Source organism: Pseudonaja textilis, chromosome 3, assembly GCF_049901715.1.
Source record: "Pseudonaja textilis isolate UNSWEBS1 chromosome 3, rPseTex1.2, whole genome shotgun sequence".
In the NCBI taxonomy this organism is placed as follows: Eukaryota; Metazoa; Chordata; class Lepidosauria; order Squamata; family Elapidae; genus Pseudonaja; species Pseudonaja textilis.
In genome coordinates, this window is record NC_141992.1 from 81,528,380 (window position 1) to 81,540,927 (window position 12,548).

General features: G+C 31.6%; 1 protein-coding gene across 5 annotated transcripts in view; it reads left to right on the top strand.

Annotated features, from left to right (window-relative positions):
* ARHGAP29 (Rho GTPase activating protein 29) overlaps positions 1 to 12,548 on the top strand; it is a 43,410-nt gene that overhangs the window by 11,382 nt on the left and 19,480 nt on the right. For all 5 annotated transcript variants that reach the window (XM_087930199.1, XM_087930203.1, XM_087930201.1 and 2 more), the window contains exons 3-5: positions 6,783 to 6,926; positions 11,046 to 11,139; positions 11,716 to 11,788. In XM_087930199.1, coding sequence (XP_087786325.1) covers positions 6,783 to 6,926; positions 11,046 to 11,139; positions 11,716 to 11,788 — 311 coding nt within the window. The remainder of the gene's footprint in view (positions 1 to 6,782; positions 6,927 to 11,045; positions 11,140 to 11,715; positions 11,789 to 12,548) is intronic.

Genomic DNA, 12,548 nt, shown 5'->3' on the forward strand with positions numbered 1-12,548 from the left:
ATTTTAATTATAAAATGTTTAAGTAGGTTAAAAATGTTTATTTTCATTCAGTACTTAAGTAAATATTTCAGCAATTGACATTTAAAGTAAAAGAAAGGAATAGAGAAGCAAAGTTTTATAAACATCTCCTGCAAGATCAGTCCACTTCCTGTTTCTTAAAGTTTTTATTACTAAACAACTGACTGATCTTGAAGTAGTAGGAACAATTATTTTGTCTTTGGGCTTAGGAGTATGGATGAATATTCCTTGATTTCTCTGTTGATTTGTCTTTGAGGATATAGCACCTATAACTTAAGTGGAATTTCAGAAGTGACATAAAATAAGATGTTTCTGCCTATACTTCTGACATTTTTGTCTTTTTCCAACTCTTTATTTTTTTACTATTCCATTCAATCATTATTGCAATTCTGGCTTCCTTCCTTAACCAGTTTGTGTTCACTGAAGTTCTTTGGTTCTTAGATTGCTTTTGAAAGAAGTTCTATGTCTTACATTTTCATGTTCTAAAGTAGTTTTGTACTCCATCTTATGTGTGCTGTTCTTTTACTATGTAAATATGTATACTTTCCTTTGAAGGTTAGAAGTGAAACAGAAGATAATAATACTTTGGAAATAATAATGATTTTGATATGTTGCAGTTTGTGTGTATTGACCTGTCCAAGGCACATTCATATTAATATTTTAAATATGTACTACATATTTAAAAAGAAAAAAGATTAATTAAAAAACTCTATAATTTAATCTGAAAAGGGCATTTTACATAAAGTTTTTTTCTCTGTTCATAGATGAGATGAAGTATGTAATTTGTAGCATTCAGATAGGCAGACATGGAAGATAATGAAATTGACCATTGTAATAACAAATGAGGAATGATGTAACTGTAGGAAAATTGAACTTTAGTTTGCAGTAGATGAACACATCTGCTTATCCATGACTTGTAGGATTGTGTTAACTGTGTGATGCTCATTAAATAATTTCAAAGTAAATGAGAATGTAGTGTACAGAGCATCACCTAAGAAAGAAAGTCCTGGCACAAACATTTATGACATTGGAAACTCTAGATCTTCTATATTATATAGTTATCTTTGAATTTTATGGGAATTTTCTCTTTGTTCTTGGCTTGAAATGATAAGCTCATGGCTTTTATTTGTTTCCATAATAATATTTTGAAAATGATAAGCTTGTGGCTTATCATTGCTTCCATAGTAATATTTCAGAATTTAAATAATTAGTTACAAATTTAAATAATTAGTTACAAATTTTATTTCCCCAAGTAGCTAATTATTGTAGTCCATTCTGATTTTTTTTATATCTTCAGAATTGTAATGACTAAAAATACAATACAGATGCAGAGTAGATTCAGTAAATTCTGAATTAGAATGAATTTATTTGATTGATTGATTGCTTTAGACTGATTCTGTGGCTATATTAGATGAAGCAAGACATCTGTGAAGTGATCTGATTTAAGTTTATTATGAGTTTTCTTAAACAATTCGATTGGAATGAATGCTGCTACAATTTAAATGTTGCTTCTTCAGTATGGGCAAAGGGAGGTCAGAGGCCCTCCATTTTTAAATAGAAAGAATATGTTTTCCTCTTGGCAACAATCAGAAATTAAAATAGCCTAATTCCAAATTCCTGTATGTAATCTTCTATAATGCAATATATTTCTCACAAAAGGGTATTGTTGCAGTGTCTGCAATTCTCATAACATTGTTCCCTGAAAAACAGGGAAGATTAATGAATCTTTTGAAACTTTTCAAAACTGGGATCAGTTTTGAAACGATGCTCCATCAAACTTGAGGCTGTACACTCAATTTTGACTGAGGTTAGAACACCTTGTTCAACTTGCGGAATGAGATGCCTTGAAGACTTTTGCAATATATTTATCAGAATATATTTTAATATTTTTATCAATTATTTGTGTGCTAAAATGAAGTAACCATGAACCAACTGTTCAAAGCTGTTGAAATGAAACTTCAGTATATAGCATATTCAGGTAGCATTAATGGGAGTAACATTTCTGGGAATTGTTGCATGGATTCTTGATGAGATAGATTTCAGTGTTGGATTCTCTTTTATACTGTTTAAAAATGGTTGGAAATTGGAAAAAAAAAACCTTTAAAAAATATAAACAGTATTCTAAAGATTTAGGCACTGGTGATTACAGAAAGGCTTAAAGCAAAACAGAATGATGCATAAAATTAATTTACAGATTACTGCAATTTGTTAGTCATAAAAAGAACTCAAATTTATTTTATTAAAGTGAAAAATGGATTTTGAAAGTCTTCATATAAAATTCAGTATAAGATTTGCTTAGCTTAAAATGTTTTAGATATCTTTTGGTTTGCTCTATAAATAGCCAGGTGTATTTTATTTTTCAATTTTTGTTATAGTTACAATCAATTGAGTGGCATGATGGCATAGAGGTGGAGCTCTTACCTTATAATCAGGAGGCTGTGAGTTCGAACCTAGGTAGTGGCAGATATTTCTTTCTTTGGGTGCAATGAGTAATTGCTGCAAACTTCATGTAGGAAAGGGCATCCACCTAGCAAATATTCGAGCACGGTTCAGTCGCTCCCGACTCAACCCCATACAAGGTATTATAGAGTCATTAAAAGAAAAAAATAGTTATAATCGTTATCTTTAAAACATTAAAACACTTAATTCAAATAGGATCAAAATATTATTAAATGCTAATAAAGGAATATTTAGGATTTGATAAAAATGGATAGTAAAATAATCTGCATATTTAAAAAACCAAATATTAAACTTACTTCCATTATTAAGGTTAATTAATAAAACCAATTATTTGAATCTCATAAATAGTGCCTAACAAAAAAACCCTGCTGATACAACTTAAATACTTTTCTGCATGTAATGTAATGTCAGGATATTGTTTTGAAACTGATAAACTTGATTGTAGAACACATTTTAGCAGCTGTGTGACCAAATTCTATGTTTGAGTGAAATAGCATGTGTGGTAAAGATTCCATTCAGAAATTATGTTTTAAATTAGAAAATAAATAAATTATATTGTTCACAAAAAATAGAAACATAAACAAAAGGAAAGTAAACTTGGACATATATGGAAGGAATGGGAAAAAAAGCAGTAAACATTTATTGACAGTTTTTTAATATCCATTTGCATTTGATAACCCTTATAAATGAAGTTGAAATGTTTTCCTTTTAAAATGAACTCGAAAAGCCAGTTTAAAGATTGATACATGAAATAATTCATTAAGACCTGTGGTATTGATAACTAATCCTTTCAAATAGGAACAAATATGGTCTTTCAAAGAGACATTATTACTGTATTTTTCACTCCATAAGATGCACTCCCCTCCCAAAGTGTATGGAAATGTCTGTTCATCTTACGGAGCGAATATTGCATCACAGCCCGTGAAGTGTATTACCTCAGGGGTCCCCAGCGGTGGACCGGTGTCAGTCCTTTGGTGAATAGCAGCTGGGCCATGTCGGTGAGGTCCTTTTACAGTACTGACCTCTGACTCTTCTGTCTTTTCCTCAGTACAGGAGTTCAAAGGCAGAATTGGCACCTATCTGTGGTAAGGGATTTTTTTTCTTGTTTTCCTCCTCTAAACAGAGATGCGTATTATGGAGCCAAAAAAATGGTATATCTGCCCTCCAGATTTGTAGATACAAATTTGTAGATTAGTAGATTATTATGTCTACCATGGAAACACCTATTATTTGTGGAATAGACAGAATGTTAGTAAAGTAGAAGTCTAATACTAATAGTTTTCTGAGAAGAGCATCCTTGTAAGAGTATGGGCCAAATTTCTCTCTGCAGGTTGGAATTGGGTGTATACTGCTTTATTCCAGTGACATTTTGTAGAATTAAACACTAAGTGAAAAGCTACAATAATTTAAAGCTCTCCTTGTGTTATTTCTTTTTGATGACGTTAACTTGCCAATAAGTAGTAAGGCTACAAGAACGATTTCCAGTATCTTAATACAGTGCCTCTACCAGAGGTGGTATTCAGCAGGTTCTGACCAGTTTTGGAGAACCGGTAGCGGAAATTTTGAGTAGTTCAGAGAACCGGCAAATACCACCTCCGACTAGAGATTTTGCAGTATCCTTCCCCTGCCATACCCACCAAACCACACCCACAGAACCGGTAGTAAAAAAATTTGAATCCCACCATTGGCCTCTACAGAAGGGATACTTGTTTTGAATTTGTGGAAATATTTAGAAGACAAGTGAAATAAAACATCGCTCCTACACATTTTGTGTTGGCAATCTCTAATGCTCTTAAGTCTTTATACAGACAGACTTCTGCACCATAAAGCATTAGGCTTATGACCTTTGCCTTAAAGAGCTTTATTGGTGCAGGAGCTTGCAAATTAAGGTAATGTGTTGGCGGATTTTGTATATACATGATTTATTACTTTGTTTATTTAGGCCCAGACCAATAATTAAAATATATCAAAAGCACATTTAGAGAGCATATGAGTGAAAGAGTATACAGGACAGGCCTGAAACAATTAGGAACAACTTCTATTAGCCTTCTAATAGCTATTGATAACAATTTTGCAACCTTTTTAGAGGTAACTGAAAATTGATCACAAAAATGGTACCCAAGATAAAGTCTTTTATTATATTTTCCCATGTTGAAGATGATTAGAAGATAATTCCTAAATATTTCACTTCCTTCACCTGCTTGATGGCACTCGATTTGCAGAAGAGAAAAATAAGTTAATAAAGGTTTATCACAAGCATGAGGTTTGCTTGATATTTTATGAAAAAGAGCATAGTTTCTTTTAGGAAAGCTAGTAATAGTGAAGAAATTGGTTATACATATCTCAAGTGAATTAGAACATAAATGTTCTAAGACTGTCATTCCAGTTGGTATTGCTGGTACAGAATTCATGTGGATTGGCTTTTATAATTGAGTGCTGATTTTTGCTCAGGGCAATTACGATTAAAGCCTATAGCTTAATTAATAATATTTTTTCTTCTTTTTAAAGTGCCATAACACCTTTTTAAAGGAGTTTAAAATCACATGCATCAATTTTAATTGCTTGATGTGTTTACAATGCTGTTACTGGCTTTCATCCTGGTAAAAACAAAAAATGATTTTCATTTTGGTAAAAAACAAAATCTTTGCTTTGATGTTTTGCATATTAGAACAATGGAAGATTAAGTTCACTTTTTCTGAATACAGTTATAGAGACTGGATTGGATAATACTACTTTAGAGTAGGTTGGGATCATTTAAAGAAATACAAATCTTCCATTGAAATAAATGACTGAGTAAAAAGTACAGTACTCATAGTGATATTCCAAGAAAGATGAAAGTGTATTAAAATAAGAAAAGATAACCATTAAATGAAATAAGGATGAGGCTATAGCATTAAACTAAGATTGCTATTAAAAATGTTTTGGTACTAGCAGAGGAAAAAGCTTAACTTGATAATTTTGAAATCCTTCAATATCCAAGTGACCTGTTATTTTATGAAATTAAGTACACATCTATCTACTTAACTTTTTATTATAATAAATTAAATTGACATATCTGAGGTCTTCCTGTTAAACAGTGATCATCATTTTGATGCGAGATTTTAGATATTTTGAATCCTATCTATAGATTCTATAAAACATAAAAAACAATGAGAATATATTTTAGCTTCTGCTTCATTGTTAGAAATAAATTTTCAGTAAAACAGAACATGTTCGTTCTTGTTTTTTGTGATATATAAATTAGACACTGAATTATAGTAGGTCATGAGGTGATTTTTAATATACATAGTGGGCTTGCATTCTATCAGGATTTGGATTGTTTTCAAATGTTCCACTTAATATTAAAGTCCAAGTGCTTAAATGAATTGTCCTGTTTATTTCAATGTCAGAAAAAGCAAATATAGGGTAATAGTTATGTGAAAAGAGTACTATCATTTCTTCTCAGAGCTGTGCACCAGGCTTTAGGATCATTTAAAAGTACTTGACTGAGCACTTCTGGAGATAAAACATTCTGTTTGTTCATACATTTACTTCATGAAATTTTAATTTATATTTTGGGTAGAGTGTTTTTATTGATTAACAGCTTGCTGATTTCTTTCTGGTCAAGTTCACATTTTAAGTGCAGCTCTTGGTTCACAGAAGGTTGCCTATTGAAGAAATAAATTTATCTAGGTGAAGAAATAAAAGTCTTTAATTCTTCTTGATTTAATGAGAATAAAATTAATTTCATTTGAATATCTTTTTGCTGAACAATTATGACAAAAAATTCTTTTAATTTGGAGGAGACAGAAAATCCATAGTGGAACACCTGACATTTCCCATACTCTCAGAAACTATGGCACACAGTGGATAGAAAAATTCTTTGTTTCTGCACTTTTTGAAGTTTTAACTACATCAAACTACATCAAGATTAATATAGTTAGAAGGAATATTGTCTGCTCAAGAAGCAATATTTTAATTCTTCCATGGTTTCTCCAGAATGCTTGCTTGTACAGGCAGTGGGCATGTTCCATTGCCACATGGGGGCAAGGATGGCTCTGTGAATATCAATTGAAAAGTATGGTCACGGTCTAATTATTTATTGATAGTCCTGGAAGTTTACTCTCAGTTTTTAAATGCTGTAACTCATGTCATAATACTTTCCTACCATTCTTTTTCTTTGACAGTATGAACTAGTTTATATTCTTAAAATAGCTCCTGTAAGCCTTCCATGTGACTAAGCCCAGATAACAAGGGAAATCATATTTGCAGCACTTTATGTGGATACTGCTTATCTATTAAATACTATAAAATTTTCTTTCCAGAAAATCAAAACTGTCTCCATCAATTTGTTCATGAACGTTTGGGTGAGGTGCTTCGTGTATTAAAGGCAATAATCAACAAACATCCAAATCTTTATTCAGTTGATGTTCTAAGTGCTGCAGGTACAGTCATTGCAAAAGTCAGAGGTAAGAAAAATGATCCAATTATTTGATTGTGACTGTAAACTGGGATTGGAAAAAAATCTTAAAATATAGCATCAGTTAACACTAATTGCAATTCTTTTATCTATACTCCTCAGTAATTAAATGCTAATTTTTTTAAAAAATAATGGATGAATTATTAACCTTCTCTATTGTGCACTTCTGAGTTTATCAGATACTCATATGAGCATTTTCTTTCCATTTAATAATTCAATAACTGGTGTATGTGGGAGGTGGAGATAGCTAAAGTATTTAAGGTATAATATTTTTTCAGAAATTGAATAACCATCCCATGATACACAACAGTAATATTTTCTATACTGCATATTTAAAACTGAAATTTAGGGGAAATAATCTTACAAAGACCATATTAAATATTCATGTCTGAATTTAGTTTTTAATCAGGGTACCACAGCCATAGTTATCTGAAATAGCTATGGAGGGGAGGGGAATGGCAACTGATGAAACCATCAGATTCTATGCGTCTCTTCATTGCTCATGCTCTTAATTTTATTGTAATACTTCTGTATTATACTAGAATTGCAAAGTATAGCTTGCTCTTAAAGTTTTGGGAGGGGGTCTTTTTTTAGTGTCCTAATAATTTGGAGATTGCTACAACTTTCTTTGTGAGATTTATATCCTGTCTTTTTTCCCCCTAAGCTCAAGGCAGCATATACAGCACTCCTCAGATTTTCCCTTCACAGTAATAACATTGAAGCAATTTAGGATGAGAGATAATAACTGGCCCAAAGTCACTAAGTGAACTCTCATGACTGAAAGTAGACTTGATGCTGAGTCTCAGTCTGTTCCCATATGTAATCATTATGACAGTGGAATAATTCTTCAGCTAAGATTTAAAGGACCAACTAAACTATATTTCTAGCTTCAATTTTTAATCAATATATTAACTTGAAGTATGTGTCTAACCGTATTTCATTCAATGATATATTGGTAATTTAAATATTTGTTATTGATTTGAACAATTATATTAGAATTAAAAATTACAATTGCAAATACAAATCGATACAAACTAAAAAAGGGAAGAAGAAATAGAGTTCCATGGTTTCTCCAGAATGCCTGCTTCAAGCAGTGGGCATTTTCAGTTGTTACATGTACAAGCTACTACACTCTTATTTGATGCTTGTAATTTAGTACAAAGCAGTTCTCATTTAACTATGGCAATTGGGACCAGTATTTCATTACTAAGTGATGATACGATGTGATTATGCTGCTTAGTGATGGCGGTTCCAACAGTCCCCAGTTACATCGTTGAATGAATCATTAAGCAAGAACCTTACATGACTTTGACTTCCTTCCAGCTTTTCCATTGACTTTGGTTGTGGGAAGCCAACAAAGAAGATCACAAATTGTGACCACATGCCTGCAAGGGCACTGCAATAGCTGGATTTGTCCTTAAATACCATTTGTTCAGTGCTGTCAAATGTTTGAACAGTTGTTGAATGAGTAGTTGTTAATGAAGTTGTCTATATTGGAAGCTTTACTATTTTTATTTTCTCAAAAATTTAATTTACAGATTTTTATCCTAATAAAGTCTTGACTTACCTTATTAAACTAAACTCCAATCTTTTGAAGGCAAACTTTCTTTTTATTAGCTGTCTAATATTATATATTATAATAAACTATTCAATATAGACTTCATTGCTTTCATATATTTCTCTGTGACAGCAAATAATCCATTTATTCCCAGATGAGTATTTGTTGTAGATAAGTCTTTTTGCATTTTATTTATTGCTACAAAATATATGCCATTGTATTTCTAGTGACTTTGAGTAATTGTATTGCCTTTAATTATAATGCTATTATACTAATTATTAATTATATTCAATCAATCTTATGATCTTACACCATTGTCACAATTTATGATAAAATTATTACATTGGGCATTTAATTTATCCCATCCTATTTTCATGATTTTGCACTGCTTGCCACGATTATATAATTCAAGTTACAATTATATTTTATTAGGCTACTAAATTATGTTATTATAAATCCAGGGATGATGGTTTCAGTTTTTAATAATAATGCTTGGAACCAAATGTTTACATTAATTTTTCCCATCTCTATTATGTTGCATGCTGACATGAAAGAGTAGCTGTATAGAAACTGCCATTTCCAGACATGCAAACAGTATTACTAATTGTTGTCAGCACTATTGTGTACAGCCAGGATGTCCTGGGGAAAGACTGTTTAAAGCTGATGATAAGTAATATCAGTATAATGGTTGAAAGAAGGATTTAGTGTTCTTTCAGTAGAAGCATTTGGAAATAAGGTAGGAGAAATTAATTTATATTTAAATCACTAAGTACTTATTTTCCAAATCATTAGTATATAGGCATAGTAAGAAACAAAGACAAGCTTGTAAAACAGGAAAAGATTTTGTTTGCTTTAGTTGATAGCATTTCCTTGGGGGAGCATTGTTCAAAACAGTTCAAATTGTACATTTTTTTTGCTACTGCTATCTTCATTGTTTTCCTCCTTATTTCCTCTTTTAATTTCCAGTAATATTTTCAATATATGTCTTGCATACGTAATTTACAATGTTATTGTGAGCCATTAGATTGTTTTTCTCAAATTAACAGTACTGTCCCTTTTAATGCCATACAGGATGAGCTAGCCACTGCCTTTGATTTTACTGGACTTTTAAACTACTTAATGGTATCAGGCTTTTCATTTCTTTGTATTTCATTCTGGGGGGAAATGATATATGTAATTAATATTACACAACTGATTTAGTATGACTATAAATGCATTGTTAAATTTTAGAATATAGAGGAATTGGTTTTAAATATTTCAATTGTTTGTGAAGAGAGTTTTCAGAGCAGAGTTTTTATAAGGAAACTCCTAGCTTTATATTCAATTTATATTATGAGCAATGAAGTATATATATTGAATAGATTATTATAATATATAATATTACACAGTTAATTTATATCAATCTACTAGAAACTTTCCTTGTCACAAAGAAAGTCTGATGGAATATCTGGTTACTCAATTCATTGCCTTTGTTTAAATACTTGTCAATAAGATCATAAGATATTTTAAATGTAGTTGACTTCTAATTAAACTCATTTACATTTTTCTAATTTATTTTCTTCATTCATTAGGGTTTCATTAGTTTCTTAATAAAAATAATGTGTTGTATAAAAGATGTTAAAGGATTAAATGGAATTTGTTTCTCTAATACCAGTGAAATATGAAGATTGAGTAATGGGGAAGGTACTTCTGTGAAGGGAAATTATTGAAAGAGGTAGTCTTTCAGAGACTGGAACTGGTATAATCTCCCAATTTTCTAAATGTCTGAGTACACTCTACAAAGCTTTTCAGGAAACTAAAATGACATGACTTAATTCTAAGACTGCTACAGTTAACTCCCTGCTGCTCTGTTTGAAGTGGATTTAAAATTTTCTATTACCTTTTGCAGGTTCAGCTTTTTTACAATCCAGGATAATAATGTATGCCCCTGTTTATGATAAAACATAGTTACATCATGAAAACACTTTTCTGCTTAATGAAGAAACAAAAAATTTGGCTTATATCACAAACTGATTCAGACAATAGAGAGCAATGATAGACCTGTGGCCAGTTTTTATCCATTTTGTCAGTTTCCAGAACCTTGAGTGCCAATTAAAGTTGGCAAAGTGATTTTTCAAGGAGTCACTAAAAACCTATTGTTCCTCTTTCTCTATAGTGTGATCACTCAACATGATCACAGGAAACATTAATTAAGCAAAAAATACTTTTCTTGGTGCCAGTGAATGATCACTACCATAAACATTTTTTCAGGAAGGTTTCTAGCCTTCCAATTTCCACATGCACATAGCATTATGTAAAATGGCTCTCTGGAGTTTGTGCAATAGGGAAGTGCTTAGCTCCTATCTGGAGGCATGGTGTCTCTTCCTGCCTCCCTCCCTCCCTCCTTTTTTGAAAAGATTATTTAGCATGAACTGAATAAAATATTCCCTAGCCCTATTTCTTTAGTTTAAATACAACATAGTACTCACTCTATGGCTTGATTTGAGAGCATTACTTAGCTATGAAAATTCAGTCTGCTAATTTACAGAGTGTCTTTGTTTTCTCTCTTAGCTGTGAACTTTAAGGAAATTAATGAAGAAAAGCGAGAAGTATTAAGTGAAATATTCTCTTCTATTGACATACTGGCATTCACTTTTGGCAACGCGTAAGTTTTAGAAAGATATAATTGTGTTTTTTAGACTTTAGACTCTACGTATCTGAACTACTAAGATCTGTTCCTTCAGCCATTCATTTAATTTGTAATTTTCCTTTCCTAATGTTACTTCTTTTTTTAGGTCTCCTAATATAGCAAGCTTTTCTCGCAATTGAAAAGAAAGAGTAAATTTTTATACTCTTATATTTTGAAACTTCAGTATTTCCAGTCTTTTCTTGCAGCTGTTCTCTATTAAAATTTTGATTTATGAGGCAACACTGGAGTCCCACCAGTTTTCTCTAACAATGCCTTTTGTATCCTGCTTTCTAACACTTGAGAACAGAGCCGATTATATCTAGGCTTCTACCCAAATTTTGAAGTTACCTGATGTTCAACAATTTCATAAAGAGTAGCGGTTTTCAGCAGTTAAACATAATGTATATTTTAAAATGCTACCTTTTATAGCTGTGACTATCTTAAAATAGATGCTGATTGTTCCCATATATGTGGTCTGAATATTTGTTAGACATTTGTGCCTGTGTGGTATGCCAAAGCATAATTTAATTTTTATTCTGACCCCCATGACAGAGTTTCAGACTACCTTATGGGAGATGTGGATAATGGCTCAGGACTGGGTCATCAGGTATCTCGGCAAAGTCAAGTACGTTGACAATGTTTTTGAAAGTTTTAGCTTTGTGCAGTGATTGATAATATAGATTTCCTTACTACTGATCAAGAACTATTAAAAATTTAAAAACTGCAGAAGAATCCAACTTTTAGTAGAAACTATGGTAGTTAATTTGTACTCGAACTAGCTTAGTTCTAAAATATAAATCTAAATGGGAGTTCTGGTTCTGAAATGAGCCCCACTAGCTTTCTTAGAAAATAAATATGGAAAGAAATAGCTCTTTAGAGCTTTGCTTGGAAGTAGATCTGCTTCACCAGATAAAAAAAACCCATAAACAGGAATAATAGCATATTAGATGGAAACTAAGCAAGTGGAGACAATATTCTCCTATATCAGGCTTCATAGCTGATTAAGTCCTCAATAAAAGACATTTTTTAAGAACATTCCTGCTGCATACTCAGATTCCTAATGTTCCTGTCAGCTAAAAAAAACCCTTGGGAACTGTTTAATACTAATACATCTGAAACCATGACGTTTATAACATGAATAGAGCAATAGTGTTAGCCTCTACAAATAACACCTGACCTTGATTATAGGTAAACTCTTAATATATTATCTTTTTACCTACTGTCACACTGAGTGTTTTCCTGGTTAACTGAAAAAATATGCTAGTGGTGCCAAACATGTATCATCTGTGCAATTGATTTTATTCTCCATGGAGACTATATTTCATTTAAAATCCATTTAGTAATCAATCAGAGTTACAACAGACCTCCCTGGGGGTACTTTCAAC